This window comes from Poromitra crassiceps, assembly GCF_964638095.1.
Source record: "Poromitra crassiceps genome assembly, chromosome: 3".
NCBI classification, from domain to species: domain Eukaryota; kingdom Metazoa; phylum Chordata; class Actinopteri; order Beryciformes; family Melamphaidae; genus Poromitra; species Poromitra crassiceps.
In genome coordinates, this window is record NC_139625.1 from 24,909,870 (window position 1) to 24,934,001 (window position 24,132).

Below are 24,132 nucleotides of genomic sequence, written 5' to 3' on the forward strand. Positions count from 1 at the left end.
TTTTGGATCGTTTTGATCTCTGGTGAGGAAGTATGTTGCATATTGATGTTGTGTGAAAATCTTGGAACTCCACTTTGATTGATTTTAATCTTTCATTTGAATTGAAAGATTGCATGGCCTTCTATGCAGTCGTTCTCAAACTAGGGTACGTGTACCCCTAGGGGTATGTGGAGGTACTACAGGGGGTACTAGAGAGAAAGGGGATAATGGAAAAATCTAAGAATTATTCATGGAAATAAATAAAATATAAAGATAAATCTGCTCAGGAGGCACTAATTGCAACTCTTTCACTTCATTTCTTATCTTGTAATGTTATATGCTTCAAAAGGTGGGTTATCATTCATTGATTGCATTGTATGCTACAGTATGGTTTTCTCTTGCATTTTTCTAAGCAAAATGTTGCAGTCGGTACTTGGATGCAGAAATCAGGGAAAGGGGGTACTGGAGCAAAAAAATAAATAATTAGTTGACATTTTGGAGATAAAAGCAATGTATTCTTTTCAATTAAGCAATAATATACAGGTGTTTGGTTCAATATATCAAATACTATTCTACTGTATGCTGTGCTGACTATACTTCACTATACTAATAGGATATACGAATACTGCAATACTAGATAGAGCCTCTTGCTTTGGTTCCTCTCTGACTGGTATCATTTTTTCTGCATAATCTCATTTGTCAGTGCAACCCAGTGATGATTGATGCCAAGGAGGTGACTGCGGCGCACCGCGCACGCTACTTCTGGGGTAACCTTCCTGGCATGAACAGGTTGGTGGGAGAACGGTGAGGGAAGCAGCAGGCCTGTGGAAACAGCACCATGAAAGAACCGACACCACAAACCAAGGGTCCTCATTTATAGAATTGACAACATTTAAAAAAAAAAAGTTTAAAATGAAGTTGGGTGGTGTCTGTAACAGTCCAAATTTGGGTAATTTAAAAAAAATCACAACCAGATAACTTTGGCTTGGATTTGATCGCAATCACCAAATCTGTGCATCTGAGCCTGTGGACTCAAAGTAGCTCTGCAACATCAAAGCTACAGGGTTCCTTCCTACACATTTTTCATTTCAAAATTCCAGACTAACAAGCTTTTATAAATGAGACCCAAAATCTAAGTCTAAATACCAGTTTACTGTTAATATCTAATTCATTCACCATTGTCCCTCCTGTTGTTTCTCCCCGCTAGGCCTCTGACTGCCATGTGCAACGACAAGCTGGACCTCCAAGACTGTTTAGAACATGGTAGAACAGCTAAGGTACTTGTGTGATACTCTATATTTTGACCGAACAAACGCATAACAAAAGTGCATGCATCACCATGCAAAATGTTAGCAACAACTGGTGACACTCGTTGCTGCTGGAGACATCATGGACATTCTGTATGCCGCTTCTGTAGCCTCACTTGTATGATCTGATAGTTTGCTGTGGCTGCAGTAAGAGAAATTACAGTTTTGCTGTTCACTGCCTGACTGTCAAAGAAATGGAAACTTGTGAAATTCGATGTTGACTCTTTAGCAGCCAGTACAATGAAATACCACACAGGTGTAGCTAGTGATAATAACACATGTCCAGAATATGTTTAGAAAAATGTGATGACATATTTAGTTTCATTGCTGAAAAGCTGCACTAGGAAACTTTGCGCATTGGCGGCTCCAAATGGCAGTGAGAGGTAACTGTTTGAATTTTTTTAATTCAATACCCAGAAATCATGTAACGTCACCAGAGTTGAATTTGGTCAAACAGAGCAAATCTACAGCAGGGATGGGATGTTCTCTATTGTAGCCCTACTTTGTGATTTGTTCTGATAAGCAATCTTGCGGGCTAAACGCATGCTCGATTCCTAGGCTCGCGCGCCCTGCAGCTCGCCCGCTGTGTGTCGCATAGCTCGGCTGCTGCGTCGCCTCTCATGTGAAACATCTATTTGAGTTATGAGTTCAAGTCAGAATTCTGAGAATAAAGTTAGAAATCTGAATTTAAAGTCAGAATTCTGAGGGGGTAAAAGTCTGAATTCTGAGATTACGGTCACAATTCAGACTTTAATCCCACAAGAGAATTCTGAGATTGAAGTCAGAATTTATGTCATCACTGATGTCACTCGAGCAATTGTGATGTCATCAGTGAGTGACCAGTCATCAGTGATGATATCACCAGTGATGTCACTCAAGCAATTAACAATCTTACTACTAGTAATAGGGCGGTGTGCCGCGTCTGGGATCCAGTAGCGGAGGGTACACCGGGGCAGAGGGTGTGCCCGCCCCGGGCCCACTCCCATCAAAAAAAAAAAAAAAAAAAATTGCATGCCAGGCCAGGCCTGAGTGTGAGAGCAATTCAATCAATAGACAATAACATTGGTGTGTTTAAAATGAGATATTCCACCAAATATGGCTAAAACAGATTCAAACATGCAAAAAAGGCAAATTTTTCTTCGCCGCCAGCCTTAATTGGATTTTTGTGACATCAATGTGGGGTCACAAGCAAAAAAAGATTGGGAAGCCCTGCGCTAATGTTTCCCTTGTTCCCTTTGTTTGCCGTCAGTTTGGCAAGGTGAGGACCATCACCACCAGGTCCAACTCCATCAAGCAGGGCAAAGACCAGCACTTCCCCGTCTTCATGAACGAGAAGGAAGACATACTCTGGTGCACTGAAATGGAGAGGTATGAAAACTAAAAAATATCTTCCTTCAGACTGCCTTTCACAGCGCTTTGTTTATTCTGTTGGTGCTTCTTGAAGATTTAAATCTCAAGATTGTCTTCCCATGTCCTCCCCTATTCTGCTGTCTTTCTGTCTGTTTGTCTGACTGTCTGTCTCCGTCTATGTTTTCTGTCTGTGTTTGCTCTGCACCCGTTGGTTGTCCTGCCAGGATCTTTGGCTTCCCTGTCCACTACACAGATGTGTCCAACATGAGCCGACTGGGAAGGCAGAGGCTTCTAGGAAGATCATGGAGCGTCCCAGTTATCCGCCACCTGTTTGCACCACTCAAAGATTACTTTGCCTGTGTTTGAGCAGCAAGATTACCCGCTCTGAAGCATTTAGGAAATACAACTGTATGTTGTGACTGTATTAAATGTTTTTTATGCTATGGACTCTTGGAAGAATAGCCCAATAGGGCTAAAAGAGATCCAAAAAAACAAACAAACTAGAAACAAGAGCCTTGATACTTGTATAATTTGCAAGCGAAACATTGACATAGAAATTTCACATTTTTTCTTGTATTTGAAATTGTAATTCTTATTCTATTTAATTTTGATATGTCATTTTACCTTTTAGCAGTGTTATCAATTGTTTTTAATTGATTCATTTGTGCAAGCTATACTTGAGACTATGCTTTCTCCTCAAGACACTGAGAAAGAAAAGTGCTATACATGTCATTTTAAAAAGCGACGTGACGGAAGACACCTGAAAGATAGCGCGATAAGTGAATTCAATTTAAGATTCCTTATGTGAAATGTTTTGGCTGTGTGCCAGCATGAGGGCGGGGCTGCCATTGCCACCCGCAGCGTAGCCATGCTTCCAGCTACTGAGCCTCACAGAGATGTGGTGAGAAAGGCGATTTTTCTTCGGTGTCAGGAGAGCTGTGTCTCTGAGAATCCAAATCACCAGATCACAAATACCTCTTTGTTTACAGATTCTATACACAACTGAAGGTAATAAAGGTACTACTGTAATATGGTTACAATACCATGGTGCTCTTAGATGATGAGAAACATCATAGCCCATGTGGCACGACAACTTAAGACAATACGGAACTCTTAACCTGTTGCTTGAAAAACGAATTTTCACACTTTTGAAAAAGCTCTGTTCTGCTGGGTCGACTTAAAAGGAAAAGCGAATTGACAGTAGACTGCAAAATACAGTTAGCATTATCCTCTTGTCTGTGTTTTACAGTTAGCGTTCTCCTCCTTGTCTCTGTTTTACAGCTTTTCTACAGATTGTACTGGTGCTCATCCAATCATTCAGCCTCGCTACATTCGGGCTCACTGCCTTGGTCTGTACAATCAGAAAATGAAGCTAGCCACATGGGAAAAATGATGTTTTCTGTCATTCAAAAAGAAAAGAAAAAAAACTTAAGATCAACGTCTGTGGTGAGCTACTTTTTTCTAGTTTCATCCTGACCGATGATATTACTGTATTATATAACTAGATAACTGTTAGTAAGCGTGGTCGTTGGAGGGAGGGTGACCAGGCCTTTCTAAAACCGGTAAACCTCCTCACCTTCCACCTCTGTAAAAAGCTGTCAGGTGCAAATCCTCAACAGTATGGTGCGGCTCAATATGGTGCGGCTTCACAAAGTTCTTCTACCTTTTTATAGCAAAATTAGTGCTGTTTTACCAACATTATAAAGCACTTTTATATATGTATACTTCCTTTTTTCTTGATATTTTAAAAAAGAATATTGGTTTTTGTGAATTGTTTTTGTTTTGTTTTATGATGTGAACTGATCTACCCTCGTGTAATACTTTTTGTATACAGTAGGGCTGTGCCAATAGAAGTGAAACAAAAGATTTTGATATGTGAAACCCATGTATTTGACTCAGTGTACAGTAGATGGATTGAAATTTGTAACCCCCACCTATTGCCTCTCACACCATCCATATTGTTCTCTGTTTTAACGCAGCGAGGCGGTATGTTACTACCCAGATTTAAAGAATGTCTATTTCTATTGAGATTGTCAAATGTAAGACAGAGTTAAATAACTATTGTCCTGTGTTTTGTATAATATTCTGTCCCCTGTGAAAAGACAGTTTGTCCTCTGCCACTTCCCTTATAACTCCCTAGTAGTCATGTTGACAAATTTAAGTGCTGATCCAAATTTGGATTATGTCCATGAACTAAATTCTCTTGATTGTAACCTCTAAGCTAAATATGGAGGATTTAGGCGGCAGTTTGTCAGAACTCAAAACTGACACAGTAACTGACAAGATGTCAGCGCTGAAAGAGAAAAGTTGATAAAAAAAACAGATGTTATCGCTTATCTATATCCTATTTAAGATTTAAGAATTCAAAATAATGTAATTTGAAATTTAATTTCGTAATGTAATTAAGTTCTTAAGTGACCTTATTGCCATCATTTATGTCCATGCACACTGGGGTTGATATAAACCCTTGTGCTTTGTGATATATTGACCAGATGTTATTTCCCTCCTCCTATAATACTTGCATCCCCTAATGTTTGTAAATATATGTATATAGAGTTTTCCGGTTGCTGTTTTCAATTTGTTTTTATCTTTTTTTCCTTTCTTTTTGTACGTATGAGATGTACAAATATAATTCTTTGCTAATATATATCATCAAATTAGGAAATCTTAGATTAAACATAAAATCAAGTGACAAATTTGATTCAAAACTTGCTTTGAGCGTTAGATCTAGGGAGACTCCAAGTCTACTTTTTAGTACTGTTAAATTGTTTTGTTGTGTCAAGTGAGTCCAGATAAAATGTCATGTGATCTTAATAGTGGCCTAAGGACAGCTTTAAGATGAACGGTCTCAACTTCACTGCACAGCCCTACATGGTGGTGTTTTTGCTTTTGTTTCTTTTCTAAGAATTTAAAAGAGGGATTGTAGGTGTTTCTGATGGTGCTAAACATTTTATCTAATCAAGAAAAATATATTTGATTGGAAGAGAAATAAACTTGTCTTGACAATGACTGTTTTTAAGTTCCTTGTAGTAATGGAAAAGCGCTATTATTTCACTCATAAATATATTAACAAAGGCATTTTAACTTTGTACTTGAAAAAATAAGGATAACAAAAATAATGAAAGGTTTCCTATATTGTTTTAGAGTAGAGATTGCTGTAGTTGGTGCTTATCTGTGGGAAAATCATGTACTCATAACGACAAGAAAAAAGTAATAACTTTTACTGTAGCATAATGTATGCTTAATACGCATTGCTTCTTAATCCTACATTCCATGCCATAATATTCTCCATGTCTGTTTCCAAAATGTTGTTTTAAATTGATGCTTATTTGTTTTCATCGGCAGCAACATTACATTTCACTGTTCAAGGCAGGTCAATTCTATATTCGGTGATACTGTTGCCAGTATGGTGGCACCAAGTGACTTCCTCTCTGTCATAATTGTTTATGGCCTATATGCTTTCCTCAAGACCAGATCGTACAGCAAATGTAGCAGTCATTCTCCACTTACGCCATACTTATGTTTAGTGTCCAGAGAGAAGATAAAGCCTCCTTATGTACTTGTGCTGGAGAACACTTGAATAAATGTTTTGTTTTTGTGCAAGAATCTGTTAACTCCTGTTATCTTTCATTTTCATCTAACCTTACTGCTAGGGACTTATTAGGTATTTTTTTAACGTTCATATTATGCAGATTTTTGCATCGTTAGTCTACGGTATGAACTTTGGCTAGGGTAACCCTAACCCTAACCCGTTTTTGTTTTTTAATTATAACACTCTTACCATTAGTAAGGACATTTCTTTCCCTCTGTACAAAAAAAGTAACACTTGTCATGTTAAGGACCTAAAATGTCCAATTGACTCCCATTAACTCATTGAGTGCCAGCCACTTTTGGAGAACGGACGCTCCCAGTGCCAGAGTTTTCAGAGCGTTTTCAGTGATTTCTCGAGGCCCACAGAATATTGTGTGATATTACTATGTAAACACCGAACACGCAAAAAGAACAAGGAGACTCTATTGTATCATCAGCAAAAAAAAGTTTATTGATACCATTTTCCGTTCTTTAGTTATGAGCCGGAGAAGATAGGTTGTTTTCAGCGTTTTCAGGCATTTCAAATTATAAGCTGAGATATTCAGCCTTTTGTGAAATGCAGCATTTCAAGCACATTCACTGACTCTAGATACGGTAATATTTTCTGATGTAGTGATGTGGTGTAGTTGTGTCCTGCCCTGCGTGCCCCACCCCCCCTCCCCCCCCTCAGCTGAAAACTCCTCCCCACACTAGTAACACACAGCCTCGCACCAAGCGTCTAGGAAGCCTGGGAAGCGCCGCCTCCCAGGCAGCGCAACATGGAGAAGCCACACGCGGACTGCAGTGAAAGGTTTGGCTTTTCAGTGTCGCGCTGCTGCTTTTCTAGCGGCTAATCATGTGGAGAAACTATGCTGACGGACAGACAGAGGCAGAAGGACTCAGTTGTGTGCGCGGATTGACTGTGTTCGCACGCACCGTCAGTTGCAGCCAGAACAATCTACATGGCTCTAGACTGCAGCATGAGCGGGTTCTCTTTCATCAAGGCTATTTGAGGCTGTGTATTCCTGACATTTCTGTAATCTGGAGAGCACTGTCGCCACCTAAGGGTTCTGTAAAATAGGTTATAGACCTCCAATAGCTACTATAGTTGTACAGGAGCTGCGGAAGGCTTTGATCGACGTCCCACCGTCAAAAAACGCATTGGACGTCGAAGGACGTCCGTGGCACTCTACGTCACTATTTAATTGGACGTCGAAGGACGTCCATGGCACTCAATGAGTTAAAAGTGATTTTTTTTTTCTTTTTTTTTTTTACCTCTACCTACTTCTTTTTCTTTTTCTAATAAAAAATCATGCACTTTATTATTTTATGCTAGCATCCTTGGGCTGGTTGCACAAAATACCTTGAATTTCCATAAGATAAAATTGGTTGCACAAAATACCCTTAACTTTTCTCTTTAAAGTTATAATCTCAACGATTTTCATCTAAATGAATGTCTGTTAAGTCACTATCTATCTGATAGTGAGTTAACACAATTGTTCCATTGATGGAAGCCTTTGCATTTTCAGTATTGCAGCATTTATGAACTTGGTGTCCGTGAGTCTATGGTGACACTGGGTGGGCGGAGCTAACACAATAGACTCACTCTGCTGTAGGTTCTGGACAACTCTTGTGTGAAGTAGGATAACAAGCTACTTTTTTCCGGTCTCTGCTAGCATTACGGGTGGTTACTATGGCCGAGCAAACTGACTAAATGTCACATAGCCTATGCAACAGTTTGGATCTCACCTGCAATTACCACTCATCACAATAGGTGTCACCAAAGAGAACAAAACTGAAATTGTATGGATTATTTGGAAACCATAAGGAGAAGATGTAAGGGTGTTTTGAACAACGGATTTTATTTTATGGAAACCATCTGACTTTAAGGAAAATCTTAACTCATCAGTACTCAACAGGTGTTTTGTGCAACTGGCCCCTGGACTTAAAGCTTCAACATTATAGTTATCACCAACCCCCACCAGTTTGAGACATTTTCCTTTTTGAGCCATGAGATCAAATACATGCATTTCCCCCCCATTAAAACAATTATAAATACAAACAAAAACATAAAAAGTTACATTTTTGGACTTCCAGCCATTTTTGCATAAAATCATGAATTATATTATGTTAGGCATTGAACCTGGAAGGCTTCAAATTAGTAGTCTTTACTAGTTTCCACCAGATGGAGCCATTTCCTCATGCTTGGCATAGAAATTAATTGGTGGAAAATGGTAAAACACAGTAAAAACTAAAAATGTTAAGCCATAAGGTAAGTCCAGGATGAATGCCTAACATATATAATTCATGATTTTGTGCAAAAATGGCTGGAGGTCCAATTGCAGTTTTTATGGGCTTTATAATGGGATTTTTTTTAAATCTGACACTACAAAACAAAATCCATAAAAATGCAATGTTGCTAAACATTTGACATAAAAATCCAATTTGCATATTATATGAAAATAATTGAGTTTTACACTGTAAATGGTTTAAATTGTAATAAACTGGCATTTAAATTTATGTTCACAAGTTTGCCATTAATGGTGGGGCAGTATATTGTATAATTCAATTGGTTGTATGGCACCAACACGTGTCATTCCCACTGGTGGGGGTTCACTTCCATCGTCTCAGTACACTTTTTACACCCATACCCTCTGATAGTGGTACAGCCTCCTCCGACTGGACACGCCCTGAATCAAAACCAATTGGTTGCTTAGGCGACCAAGCCTCATGCAAGGCTGCTGATTGGAGCGTCTCGCCGTCGCGCAGCTGGATGCTGCGAGCTGCGTCAAGTGCACCAGAGACAGATGGGATATCTACCGGAAGACGGTAGATTTTACCTTCAAAGTAAAAGCTTAAATGTATCCAGTAGTATACGTTTTGTGGCGATGATATAGCCTACCGCTATCCTATCAAATACAAGTGAGATGGATTGGAGACTCCAAAATGCCTGTAACTGCAAGTATGAATGAATGTGGGTAACAGTAACATTATAGGTTCAGTCATAAGTTATTTTGAAAGCGGTGACAGGAAGTCACGCTTTGTCTCCTGGTTAACTTGACGGTGGTGATGCTGTGCAGTCGGCTGGGCCAGCCAGGAAGGCATCTGGTGCGTGGATCTCTGGTGTATCTCCTTGGCAAGTGTTGCATACTGTGCCTGACCGAAAGTGACCAAACAGCCGTCTGGTCTGGAGCAGTGGTGGGCCTGTAGGAGAGGTATGTGGAGCTCAGCATTATTCTACCTGCTCGGCTGGTTTTCAGCGGCTCTGTGAGGGGGGATCCCCCCGGAGCAGCGATGCTTTAGCAGGGCACTTTTGTTTCCATGACCCCCCGGCTACACGTCTGGGATGGAGGGAGGGGAGGGACCAGGACAGACAGGCGGTTTCTGTTTCTAGGTCGGTATGAATATTATGCAGCCCATCATGCTGGGTGGAGAGCCGGTTTCTTTGTGTCAAGTCGCACAAGTAGAGAGATGTCATCATTTCACTGCTTTCATACTTGTCCAATAAAATGATCATATAGGCTACCCGTATAATGATCCTAGTCAACGGGCAACTGGCATATGCGATTTGTTGCAGGGGACTTGATTTTTATGGGAAAACGAGAACAGTCGTGGCTGGAAATACATTTATAATAAATTTGACCAAGTATGCAGTATGCGATCATTTTACTAAACTGAAATCGGAACACAGTTAAATTGTGTATTGACTATGTAATCGTTTTCTTTGTGCTTTGTTTATTTAATGTTTTCCATCTGACATAATCCTCGTGTAATAGGCCTATAATTGATTTATTACACACGCCTTTAACCTGTAAGCGATAAACTCACCTGTTAATTTATGAAGAACCGGTATCGGCTATTATAGCCTTTTGACTTTACTATGATAATAACTTTATTATAGCCTGTAGCTATAGCCTATAGTTTGTCTTTCCTGGCTCTGGCTCACTATCGCCCAGATTATTATCAGCCTCCAAATCTGTGAAGGAGTCCATGCCATGCGGTAAAGTTGCCGCACCCTCACACGTACACACCCTGCACTCCCACACGCACGCAAGCACGTAGAAGACACACACACACACACACACACACACACACACACACACACACACACACACACACACACACACACACACACACACACACACACACACACACACACACACACACACACACACACACACACACACACACACACGCACACACACCAGACAGAATACATCACATCATTAATACATTAGTAGTATAAAGGGAGGAGAGTGGATGATGTCTCATGTTTCTCTGCTATGATTAATAGTTCACTAATTAATTTGGAAGAATTTATAATAATAATTATTATTATTATTATTGCAGAAGTTGTGAGAGATTCTTTCTGAGTTTGTATAGAGATGGCCCTTTGGCTGACATGTGGTGAGTAAACCCAGCTCAACTCAGTGTTCTCACCTTTTCCTGCTATTCTAAAGCTCTATCTATCTATCTATCTATCTATCTATCTATCTATCTATCTATCTATCTATCTATCTGGGGCCACTTTCGTGAAATGATAGAAGGCCAGGGGTCAGTTAATAAACAAACAATATACTTATATATTCTGTAGCGGATTGTAGGTTTTTGGGGTGTTAGCCGGAGTTTAGTCTGACAATGTTGTGCACACCGGATAGTTAGTTAGGTTAAGTACATACATAAGTGCCTGGGTAGCAAGCAGACGGCGGTATTTGACAATTTAGCAGATAAATCATAGATTATTGAAAGATATTCCATATTCCAGACTGAAATGCTATAACAGAAGTGGAGTATTGGCCAGAATGACATGAACATTTGGACACTTATTCAGCGGGTATCTTGCATGTTGCGTTCAGGTGCACTGTAAAAAAAAAAAAAATGCAATTCCATCGCGGGCCACAAGTTGAGTATCACTGATCTAGGCTATATCTAGCCTATATAAATTTGGCAATGTGGACTCTGTCTGTCTGTCTGTATGTTTCAAGAATTTTGTCGGGCCACAGCTATGCCGTTTTACGTGCAATCGGGCTGAAACTTTCAGGGGGTGTAAAGAGCACCCGCCATGCGTGTCCACAATCACATCATAAGCTTAATTAAAGAGTCATTTCAAATTAATACTAGTATTGTGAAAATACACTTTTTTTTATTGGGAATGCATCGTATCATTTTTTTTATTCATTTTGGTGGATGTCTGCCACATAGTGATTGCCTACTGGGCTAAGTTGGCTTGTAGCCAATACATCACTGCCCAGTGGGGTGTTAGGTCACAGGCGGTGACTGACACAGAGTCGACTCAGTCTAGCAGCTGATGTCACTCACAGCCAGCCTGACTGACTGACTTACTTACTGGTCAAGCCAAGCACAGAGCAGCATCACTGACCGTTCTCTCTGCTAGTCTTACAGCACTGTCTCAGAATGAGGTACTGTCAAAGGTTCTGTTTTTCTAGATCGTTTCTTGTAGAAATGCAGAATAGTGTGTTTGTGATCATGTTCTGTCTTCTAGTTTCTGCAATGTTCTGTTGCCTCTGACAAACCCCTGCATTGTTAGAAGAAGGTAATAGTATAGCTTTTCTTGTGTTGGTAGTGTTTTGTGGTAGAGTGTGATTACATTAGTCGGATCTCTACTATGTCAGCAACTACACATACTAGGCCTACATGTCTCAAAGGCTTAAAATGCACCAAGTCCATGTAGTAGAAATGTTGAAATTGAATATATTGCCATACAAAAATGTGACAACAATACAGGAATGAATGAATGAATGAATGAATGAATGAATGAATGAATGAATGATTTTATTTTGGATAATTAAAAACAGCATCCAAGGGATTAAGAAACACGAGAAAGTGCTAGCACTTATTTACATAGTGGTCCCTGTATGTCAGGGGACAAGACAATACAGCAACACAAAACATCAAATGCAGCATAATTCAAACAGGTAGCTATAAAATTATAAAACACAGTACAAATACAGAATATATACACCGGCGATGACACAAAAAACTACAATGTTGAAAGGCCCTTACATTACTCTGGCATACTGTGGTTGGCCATCAGCCATTTTCTGTCTGTGCCCTTAAATGGAGTTTTGGAGCTGATTGTTTTGATTGATGCTGATATGCTATTCCCTGCATGATGTACATCAGATCACTCATTCTCCAGCCTTTTCATATCATGGACCCCTAATTTAGTCCACATTAGAGCCACATACCCCTATTTGATGAGATCTTTTTGTCTCTGACCCAAATCAGACAATATTATCTGTTGTTAGATATGATTTTGTCCAGAATCCCATGACTATCTGTATTGTAGGTAGAGAGATAACAGAAAAACTATGATCAAAACAGTCATTCCTCCACATTCTCTAACTGTATTAACTTATTGTAAATGAAACAATGGTGAAGTTTAACAATTTGTCAATTTGCTGTGGACCTCCTGGTGGTCAGACCCCACGTTGAGAACCACTGCATTAGATGAACAAATCCCCTTGTCTCTCTTCCAGAGCTATAGCCATGTCTTCTTGTCTCTCTTCCAGAGCTATAGCCATGTCTTCTTGTCTCTCTTCCAGAGCTATAGCCATGTCTTCTTGTCTCTCTTCCAGAGCTATAGCCATGTCTTCTTGTCTCTCTTCCAGAGCTATAGCCATGTCTTCTTGTCTCTCTTCCAGAGCTATAGCCATGTCTTCTTGTCTCTCTTCCAGAGCTATAGCCATGTCTTCTTGTCTCTCTTCCAGAGCTATAGCCATGTCTTCTTGTCTCTCTTCCAGAGCTATAGCCATGTCTTCTTGTCTCTCTTCCAGAGCTATAGCCATGTCTTCTTGTCTCTCTTCCAGAGCTATAGCCATATCTTCTTGTCTCTCTTCCAGAGCTATAGCCATGTCTTCCAGCTCAGCGATCGTGCGGATCCTGATAAAGGGTGGCAAGGTGGTGAACGATGACTGCACCCAGGAGGCCGACGTGTATATCGAGAACGGCGTCATACAGCAGGTGGGCATGGAGCTGATGACCCCGGGGGGATACTTAACTTAACTTAACTTAAGCCCATGGCACACCAATCAAACATTCTACAACAAACACAGATGTTTGTTTGGTGTGCCATGGCTGTCCTTGTTTGGAGATGTTTGGTCAGGTTCAACATGTTCAATCCTTGTTTGGTGTGCCCATGCCACACCAAACAAACATTCTCCAACAACTGCCAACATTCTTGTTGGCAGTTGTTGGAGAATGTTTGATTTTTTGTGCCATGGGCTTTAACTTAACTTCTTAACTTAACTTAACTTAACTTAACTTAACATAGGTGGGCAGGGAGCTGATGATCCCCGGGGGGGCCAAGGTGGTGGACGCCTCGGGGAAGCTGGTCCTGCCCGGAGGCATCGACAGCTCTGTCCACCTGCAGGAGAGCTTCATGAACGCCAGCACGGCAGACGACTTCTACAGCGGCACCAAGGTGAGCTCCCACTGGATCGAAGTGACATTTTTGTACATTTATACCAGAACAAAAACAAAACTTTCAGTTACTGTATCTTTTTTTAGTCAAAATATTTTAAAAAAATCATACTTTTAGAGAAATTAAATCCCCATGTGAGACACCCCAAACTGTTTTTTGTTGTTGGTTTTCCTTAATATAACAGCTTTTATATCATTTTGATGACTTATAATAGGAACAATGGCGCCTCTATCATTCCCACTCTGCATTCTACAGTAGATCTGTCCCAGAGCAGGTCAAGTTGCCTGGGTGTAACTCCATTTTCTGCTGCAACTCCTTCAAATTAAAAGTGTTCTGCAGACAAACTAGCAGGACACTTTTACTGTGAAGTACGTATAGGAAGTGAAACATGTTTATCGCTTGCTAGCTTGATTAGCGGGCGGTTAGCAACTTGTTTTGCAAGTTGCATTTTGGGATATTTGGAGCTATTTTCTCCAGAGAATCAGTTGAAACACTGCAGAAAAGTTAGCAAATGCTGCATTCGTGTATGGCCAGAGGTGGCAAGTGGCAAATGCGTCATCTCCGACCTACGTGCGTTCGAGCTTCAAGGCTTCAAGTCGCAAAACCGTGGATGCTAATAGCATCGGCTTTTAACGTTTAATTTTATGGGTTTGACCTACTACTTACTTATTTATGGGTTTAACCTACTACTTATTGTTGACAATAAAATAAAAAATCTGCTAAAAATGTGTTTTAAAGTGATAATACGGAAGATTTCAGTTTTATTGTCTCTGACAACACCTATGGCCATGAGCAGTAATTGCAGATGAGATCCACACAGTGGCGCATGATGTGAAGGTTTTTTTCAAGTTGGCCAGTGGGGGCGGTAATGCAACGCTTGGATGCCTACCGTACACACATCTCAAAAGAAGAAGAAGTTGGTCAGCGGTGCTCATGGATCCCACTGGAGATCGCTATGACACTGGGCGTCTGGGCGGTGTGTGTGTGTTTGTGGGGGGGGGGGGGGGGGGGGGTGATTTGAGCTGTCAAAAGAGAACAAAATGGTCGCTCCTGGCCAATCCTGGCACTTGACTGCTGCGTAGTCGGACGCAGGGTGTGTTCTGCCCAAATTTCCAGTGGGATCATAATAACGCGGAAACAACAGCAACTTGCTTCGACTCCGCCTACCCTCTCTGGCGGGTGCTCGGCATGGGTGCTGGGTGATGGGAAACACGTCAAGGACTGTGCGCCGCTTGTGATATCTTTCTGTTTGTTTTGTTTGTTCGGCCCTCCATGGTTTTGAAAGGGGGAAAAATCACGGCCAATACTACTGTCTTTCAGAGGCTGCGGTGGGCTCATTTTTAAGGCTAGCTTGATGATACTTTTACCATATGAAACTAGAATACCTATTTTAGCTTTAGAATGTAAATTGTCTATAACATAATATAATTTAATGTAATTTCACATAACATCAACATTTATTTTTGGCCCACGGCCATCCATCCAGATTAATTTGAGCCCTTCATAGGAAAGAATTTGGGCACCTCTGAACTAGAATATAGAAGAAGCAATACAACTGCAACAGTAAACAACAATATACAATAAAGTACTAAAACAAAATGTCAACAGAATAAGGGATCCAAAGGCATCATTACTTTTGAATGTTTTGTATTTTCTTCTGGTACTCTCACAAGATTGCAAAGTCTGTGTTTGAGCATCATGATATGATTACACACATGATGTGGCACTTTGTAGCATACAAGCAAGCAAAGCTAATACAGTATCTGCCAGAAAGCCTCCAAACGGGCTGGAACTGAGTTAGACCGGGATAGCCCATTCTATTTAATGGGCACCATGATGACTCATCACTCTGTAGCACTATGACAGAGGCTGAGAGCACCGTTGTGTTTCAGTAAAATACTCACTGGACCGGGAACCGGTAGACACTGGTGACACACACACACACACCAATTCTCCCCACTGTTCTCCAACCATCCTCGCTCGCCCCTGAACCCCCCCACCCCCCCCCCCCCCCCACACCTCCACACACCAACCTCCACCCCCACACCACCCTTCCCTGCCGTGTGTCCGACGGAGTACGGAGACAGATGCAGATCGGTTTCTGTTTCCATGGCTACCGGGGGGCTGCTGCAAAGACTGCTGCAAAGCCCCTTTCACTTACGCCATTGTGCTGGAAGACAATGGCTCTCAGACTCTCACACACTGCTCCCGCCCACCACACACTACTCTGCTCTCTAGGGTCAGCTGACACATGCTCAGTGAAGCGTGCACTTATACACAAAACAGACTCTGTCTTCACCCGGCCGGCGGGATGCTTCAGATGGACTGTAGCTCCAGCTTAATACATCCAGCCGTTTTTGTGAGGAAAAGTGAGAGGTGCTGACAGTGTTAAGCAATTATTATGCTTTGTGTCACGGAGCAGTATGGCATTATATGCCACTTGATTATAGTGTACACAAAGGGGAAATCCCTCCCATGTTTTAACTACCGGTGGATTTATACGTTTCCCATCGCAGTTCTCTGCACATTACCATAAAGATAAGCATAGGAGCCTTTTACTGTAGTACTTAGACCTGGGGTCGTGTTGATGAGCAGATTAGACTCCCCTCGGGAATTTATGAGTGATATCAATCAATACATTTAGCAGACTGGAGCAATTCTATCAGTGTCACAAATTACTTCGGTTCATTGTGTTCAGTTCACACAGCACACAACACAAATTTGCCTACAGCCATAAAATAACAGAATTACTGTCTACATTAAAGTGACTGAGTGCCTGAGTGCTGTGTGTGTGTGTGTGTGTGTGTGTGTGTGTGTGTGTGTGTGTGTGTGTGTGTGTGTGTGTGTGTGTGTGCGTGTGCGTGTGCGTGTGCGTGTGCGTGTGTGTGTGTGTGTGTGTGTTCATAGGCTGCTCTCGCTGGCGGTACAACAATGGTGATAGCGCATGTTCTCCCAGAGAAGAACGAGTCTTTGCTGGAAGCCTACGACATGTGCCGCAGCATGGCCGACCCCAAGGCCTGCTGTGACTACGCTCTGCACATGGGAGTGACCTGGTGGGGACCCAAGGTACTGTCACACCCATGGTCACACCACGCGTCACACCCATGGTCACACCACGCTTCCCCGCCCACATCATTTAAACATGATGTTTCAAATACTCAGTATTTGCCCATTTCCTCATTTGACCCATAGAGATTGGTGCTCTGATTGAGGATACTTTGCTGTGTCAATTTTATTAACTTATTCTATTATTTTGTGGAGCATGCATATTATTTAAAGAAAAACCCATCCATACACTCCAGACTGGAAGGGGAGGTCTCATTCTCTTTCCTGTCCCGCAGGTGCGAGCTGAGATGGAGCACCTGGTGCGGGAGAAAGGAGTGAATTCTTTTCAGATGTTCATGGCCTATAAGGACATGTACATGCTGCGGGACAGCGAGCTCTTCCAGGCGCTCCAGAACTGCAAAGACATTGGCGCCGTGGCGAGGGTCCATGCTGAGAACGGAGAACTTGTGGCAGAGGTGAGAGACTGTCTTTCATTACCATCTCATTCACAATTCTGTCCTCTATACCAGTTGTAAACATGCATGGGCAAAATGCAATGACACTACACAATTTTTTTTGGTATAATTTCCCTATTTTCAATGATTATCATTCCTTCGGTTATGTTGAATAGAATGAATTGCTTACAGTTAGTTCATAGATCATCTTTTAATTCAAGGGATTCTCTTGTCTCTTTCTAGGGCGCAAAGGAAGCATTGGATCTGGGTATCAGTGGCCCAGAGGGGATTGAAATCAGCAGGCCTGAAGAGGTACTGTTTTTACCCTGATTTCCCTTGAAAGTATCGTCAATCAATTACGTTTACACACTACTATCAAGTATTATTCCTATAGTACAGGGGTTCCCAAACATTTCAGATCAAGTATCACTATGTGCCAAACCAAATTTCACCAGGACCACTTCAGTTTAACCAGCTCAGTGGCTTTGTGGTCTGAGTGTCCACCCTGAGACTGGGAGGTCGTGAGTTCGATCCCCGGCCGAGTCATACCAAAGACTATAAAAATGGGACCCATTTGCCTCCCTGCTTGGCACTCAGCATCAAAGGGTCCGAATTGGGGGGTTAAATCACCATGTGATTCCCGAGCGCGGCGCACGCTGACGCTCACCGCTCCCCCAGGGGATGGGTCAAATGCGGAGAACAAATTTCACACATTGTGTGGGACTTTACTTTACTTCCACTACCAACAGATTTTTCCTGATAAAATAAAATTAGCTGATTTAACCATGCAATGGTATCAGAAATGCTAAATAACATAAGGCTACTGGTTCAAAACGAACTCACAAAGAGGACCGCTTTGAAAATGTTTTTTCCCTCGCCAAAATGTAGCCTAAGTTGGAGCGTTATTTAGTTACCTTCCTGACAAGATAGCATGACATCATTGGTAGCAATCAACGCCTTGGATCTTCTAGTTTCATATGATACCAGAAACTTCACTGGGGCTTTAAAACTGAGCCTGCTACAGCCTCTGAAAGTAGATTTTCAAAATCGGAAATATTGCGATATCTGGGAAATATCACGAATATCGGCCCAAGCCTACTCCTCAAGGTAAACCGCTGTTGTCTGTTAAAAAGAATAAAAATAAAATTGCAATGCTCTGGGCGGACCACCAGGCGGAGCCCCGCGGACCACAGTTTGAGAACCACTAATGCTAGTACAATTAAATAAATCCTGTCTCTATTCTCAAGACCCCACGCATGCTGTATTTCCACAAATGTTGTTTTACTTTACAGCTGGAAGCAGAGGCAACTCACAGGGCAATTACCATCGCCCACAGGGTGAGTGAGTACTACAAATCATATAGAAGTACATCATAAGTGTAAGACTTTGTGCATTTCCCACCAATATACCTTGTGTGTGTGTGTGTGTGTGTGTGTGTGTGTGTGTGTGTGTGTGTGTGTGTACGCGTGCGCGTGCGTGCGTGCGTGTGTGTGTGTGTGTCTTCTCTTAGGCCCACTGTCCAATTTATCTAGTCAATGTGTCCAGTATGTCTGCAGGAGATGTCGTGGCTACAGCCAAGATGCAGGGTGAGTCCAATGAATTTAACTACGGTACTATCACGAAGATTTAAAAAAATATGACACCTACACTTCAAAAATGATTAGTTGGCATGAAATTATAGCACATTTGCTTGTAAAATTGTGATAATTTTTTTGAGGATGAAATTGTCTGTGTTCTTGAACTATTCCTGATACACAGTGTATGAATTTGGAATGAAACTATTCATTTGGATACTGAGGAAGGGTTTACTCGCTTAGTGTCTTCATGTTTTGGGGCAGCATTGTTTCTAGTGCCACTTGATCCACTGTGTGCCCATGTTATAATGTGTGCTGTGGTCTGACCACAGGTAAGGTGGTCCATGTTATAATGTGTGCTGTGGTCTGACCACAGGTATGGTGGTCCATGTTATAATGTGTGCTGTGGTCTGACCACAGGTAAGGTGGTCCATGTTATAATGTGTGCTGTGGTCTGAGCACAGGTAAGGTGGTCCATGTTATAATGTGTGCTGTGGTCTGAGCACAGGTAAGGTGGTCCATGTTATAATGTGTGCTGTGGTCTGACCACAGGTAAGGTGGTCCATGGGGAGACGACCACAGCCCACGCTGTGCTGAACGGTCTGCAATACTATCATCAGGACTGGTCCCACGCTGCGGCCTACGTCACCGTGCCCCCGCTCCGCCTGGACCCCAACACCCCCAACTTCCTCATGAGCCTGCTGGGAAAGTAAGTAGAAGATTCAAGATTCAAGATATTTATTGTCACTCCGTAGTACAAGTATCACGTGTGAAATTCTTGTGCTGTAGGCTCCGTTACAACATAGTGCAAATAACAGTATAACAGTGCAAAAACAGGGCATATAGATGCAGTAAAACAAGAGAACAACAAGCAATAACAGTAAACTTTTCCTTTTCTTTTTTAGCGTAGACACCTTAAAAACATGATTAAACATTCTGTTTGCACAGGTGCAATAACATAGGCATAATTATCATATGTAATGGTAGCAGCTGCTACATGATTGTTTATTTGTGTGTGTTAAGGAGTCTCGTGGCCTGTGGGAAGAAACTGTCCCTCAGGCAATTTGTTCGTGCTTTTGGGGCCCTGTATCTCCTCCCTGAGGGTAACAGGGAGAACAGGATGTTGTGGGGGTGGTATGTGTCCTTCATGATCTTCAGGGACCTCCTGAGGCACTGCTGATTGTACAGTTCCTGCAGTTCTGGTAGCTCACATCCTGTTACGTGCTGGGCCGCGCGCCTCACTCTTCTTAGCGCCCTGCGTTCCATGGTGGTACAGTTCCCGTACCAGGTGGTGAAGCAGCCAGTCAGAAGACTCCTATAAAACGCGAAATTGTAGACCTGACTGGTATGAAAATGTGATCACTGACTTACTTTCAGAACTTTTTTTTTTTTATCAATAAAATACTTTGCTCTCATAAAGACCCCCTAAAGTCAAAAATGTTTTTCTTCTTGCTCCTGCAGTACAGTTGAATGTTTGAGCTTCACTGTGCAGAATGATGCATATGTGCAGAGTTTGACACTAGAAGGCTGTTTTTACAATCGTCTGCTGAAAGTGGAAAGTTTATCTGTGCTCATTGAAAATCCAGTTTTTACAAGCGTTCGTGATATCACAAATAGTTTGTAAGCTAATTCTGATCCAATATTCAACTTACACAAGTGCGATGTGGATACTTGAAGCCTACAGTGCACATACTGTACAGTGAGAATAGACTTGGAGTTGGTGACATCTTGTGTCCAGCAGGAAAACTTTTGAGGTTAAATATATTTGCATAACCATAGACTCTGGAATTTTTTAATGAGGACGGAGTAGATGTCATTTTAAGGGTTTTAGCAACTTTTTGTGTGGGCAAAACCATATCAGACACAAATTACTATTCAAACTGGAGTATTTTATATCTTAAAATGTGACTTTAGGAGGTCTTAAAGGCTTATTCCACTGCTCTCTCTCTCTCTCCTGGACACAGTGACACTCTGAATGTTGTGGCGTCTGACCACCGGCCCTTCACCACCAAACAGAAAGCCATGGGCAAGGACGATTTCACAAAGATCCCACACGGGGTTCCTGGCATCCAGGACCGCATGAGCGTCATCTGGGAGAGAGGAGTGGTATGTGTAACTCTTTTGCTCCTGTCTGGCTGCTAGAGAACCTCCAGAAATAGGAGATCTGCTTTGAGGTTTAGACGTTATTGATTTGCACATATAAAATGATAAAACACGGCAAAAATGGCAACAACAACAAAAATCTGCCTCAGGTACATTCGATGATTGAGTCAGATCTTGTGTACTGGCAGTCAGCCACCGTTCAGTAGGAGGTTACTGAAGGAGGAAGTTTCCTAAGATTACAAACATTTTGTAAGGCTGTATCCCCTGTCGTGTTTCCCAGGTTGGTGGTAAGATGGATGAGAATCGTTTTGTAGCAGTCACAAGCTCAAACGCAGCCAAGATCTACAACCTCTACCCCAGGAAGGGCAGGATCATCCCTGGGGCAGATGCTGACGTGGTGGTCTGGGACCCTGAGGGCTCCAAGTATGAAACTCGATCCCTCCCTGAAGCAACAGTCCTGTCTCATTGCATCATCTATCCCATCCCAAATCTCTGTGGCAGCTCAGCTGTGTGAAACTGGGTCTTTGCGCTCTCCCGCCCCCCCCCCCCCCTCTCTCTCTATGTCTGCAGGACCATTTCAGTGGATAACCAGGTCCAAGGAGGAGACATGAACCTGTACGAAGGTCTTCGTTGCCACGGTGTGCCACTGGTCACCATCAGCCGCGGCCGACTGGTCTATGAAAATGGCGTCTTCATGTGTGCCGAGGGCTCTGGCAAGTTTTACCCCCTCAGAACCTTCCCCGACTACCTTTACAAGAAGATGGTCCAGAGGGAAAAGGTATCAGACAAAACTGTCTTCATTAAAACTACCTTCAAACTATCTGCAAAGTGACATGAAATGGGTGTGTTTCGTTGAATGAAGACATTATATTCACATTGAAATTTGCTGATGTTCTAATCTAGAGACGCCATAAGTTACAATGACACAACGCTTGATCATGTGACAGCAGCAGTCACACCAACTTAAGTTAAAACAGATTGCATAAATCATACAATGAATATGAGACACATAGCTGTTTTGGTTTAATTGAATATATAATGTTTGATTACATTATCAGAGAGCTGGCTGTAAGCAAGAAACACATGCTTTTATGCTGTATTGCAGTGGTTTCAAACTTTCGCATCAAGGACCCCTAAACTGACACAAATTAGACCACAGACCCCCATTTGACAAGATTTTGTCCTAGGGGCCCCATCTGATAAGACTTTTGCTGTGAAAGTGTATGAAACCCATGACCAAAACAGTCATGCATTCTGTCATTGTGTTACTTATGGATGGAATTATAGTGAGACCCGGGGACCCCCTGGAACCCCCTCAAGGACCCCTGGGGGTCCCCGGCCCCCACTTTGAGAGCCACTGCTCTATTGCATCAATATTGCTATTTACATTACTTCTACTACTACCACTACTACTACTTTTACTACCACTAGCTACTATAACCATTACTACTACTACTACTATTAACACTACTAGCACTGTTATTTTTCTAGTTGCTTACAGCTAGCCACAAATTCTCTCCAGGAAACCTAGCATTCTAGTGAGGTTTTGTAATCTGTTTTTTGTTTCCACGTGTGTTATTTAATGTATGTACTGTATGTGTGCGTGTGTCTGTGTGTGTTTGTGCACGTGTCTGACCTATATCAGTCCCAGGCTGTGAAAGCTGTGGAGCGGGAGCCTTACACAGGTGACGTCGTCACGGTGGCCAACTCAGGAAAGAAGGACTTTGGGGCTTCAGATGTGGACACTCCGACACGGCCCTGCACCAGGCACGGAGGCCAGAGAGACATGCACGAGTCCAGCTTCAGCCTCTCTGGTAAGGACCAGTAGATTCGTAGAACTATCTCAGTGGATACTCCTCGCTGTCTCCTTGCGATGAAACTGGGGTCGACAGACAGACACCCACATTCACACACATTCACACCTACCTGGGATCTGCCCAGTCCAACCACAGTAGTCTACTATTGCCGAGTGACCACTGAGCAAGAGAAACTTGTATTGTGTTGTTCTGTGATAAGAAGATGTGATTTTATCAGTCACAACAATAGACCATTTGCCTGCTGCAGATTGCTCATTATCGCTATCTGTTATGTTCAGAACTAATTAACAGGGAAAGCCTGTAGTCATTTGGGCCTTAAAATGAGTCATTTGGAGGACACTTTTACGCCAAATGCTTTACAATAGCAAGAGTGCATACATTTTTGTATGTATCACCCTTAACCCGCTAGCCGGGCGCTTCTCGCTCATATTGAGTATTAGCGCCCGGCGTCGACCAACGACGCATTTCCAATCAGACAATCGTGCCGCTCTCATGTCTAGGTATAAAAACGAACCCTTACCTGAGCCAGAAACTTGAAGTGAAGACGCTATCCGATGGCCAACATCCTCTTCTTTTAAATAAATATAGTTGCCGCTTCCAAATTGTTGCATAAAATCCACTTTTCTGTCTTTGAAAAACCGAAAATCATTCATCTGGAGCAACCCGGAAATACGACTCACTGTTTACTCACTAATGCCACCTACACTTCCGGTTGCGCCAGATTAATGATTTTTGGTAAGGGTTCGTTTTTATACCTAGACGTGAGAGCGGCACGATTGTCTGATTGGAAATGTGCCGTGGGTCGCCCGGCGCTAATGCTCAGTATGAGCGAGAAGCGCCCGGCTAGCGGGGTAAGTATCACCCCAGTGGGACTTAAACTCCCTAATCCATTGAGCTACACCTGGACCATAAATACTAGTAGGCCTAATAGTTGATTCTGTTTCACGATTTTAAAACCCTCTGTCATGTTCCCTGATCCGTCCAGGTTCCCAGTTTGATGACAAGGTTCCAAAGAGATCCTCGGCCAGGATCCTCGCCCCCCCAGGAGGGAGATCCAGCGGAATCTGGTAACCAATCAGATCAGCAGTCACACAAAGCTGAAGAATGATGTCCGAGGGAAACGTGGTCAAGCAAGACGGCTTGTTTTCAGAAAGCTTAGATGGGGGGTGGGGGGAGGAGTTTTCATTTTGAACTCAACACAGTTATTTAGGACTATTGGTGAAACATGATACTGTATGACATTGCCATAATAATGTTGGAATACTGGTCAAGTGAAGTTTGGTTACGCGGTTACACCTAACAAACGTCAGTCGAATGTTAACCAAATAAAAGCAGCAGGTAACAAGGAATTGCCAGTGAATTACTTTGACTATTGGATCACGTTAACGGAAGTATGTTGTAACTTACTAATAGTTTTAGGAATATGAGGGTGAGTCTTGCTTTCTACAATACGATTGTGTTACCTCACTGTTACTTAAGTACGATTTT

General features: G+C 42.3%; 2 protein-coding genes across 4 annotated transcripts in view; both read left to right on the forward strand.

The window, feature by feature from the left end:
* dnmt3ab (DNA (cytosine-5-)-methyltransferase 3 alpha b) overlaps positions 1-6,232 on the forward strand; it is a 60,452-nt gene extending 54,220 nt beyond the window's left edge. For 2 of the 3 annotated variants that reach the window (XM_083633784.1, XM_083633785.1), the window contains exons 20-23: positions 683-783; positions 1,187-1,256; positions 2,536-2,654; positions 2,861-6,232. In XM_083633784.1, coding sequence (XP_083489910.1) covers positions 683-783; positions 1,187-1,256; positions 2,536-2,654; positions 2,861-3,002 — 432 coding nt within the window. In that variant the 3' untranslated portion in view covers positions 3,003-6,232. The remainder of the gene's footprint in view (positions 1-682; positions 784-1,186; positions 1,257-2,535; positions 2,655-2,860) is intronic. The other variant, XM_083633786.1, reaches the window with a different exon arrangement.
* A 6,847-nt stretch (positions 6,233-13,079) lies between these two features.
* Positions 13,080-23,760, forward strand: dpysl5a (dihydropyrimidinase like 5a; the record flags this gene model as incomplete). The annotated part of the gene is made up of 13 exons (XM_083634224.1): positions 13,080-13,190; positions 13,501-13,650; positions 16,558-16,716; positions 16,992-17,171; positions 17,394-17,462; positions 18,443-18,487; positions 18,661-18,736; positions 19,277-19,433; positions 20,689-20,830; positions 21,108-21,250; positions 21,398-21,605; positions 22,473-22,641; positions 23,630-23,760. 13 exons carry the CDS (start codon positions 13,080-13,082, stop codon positions 23,713-23,715), a joined length of 1,695 nt encoding a protein of 564 aa, XP_083490350.1. The 3' UTR covers positions 23,716-23,760.
* Positions 23,761-24,132: the final 372 nt, after the last annotated feature.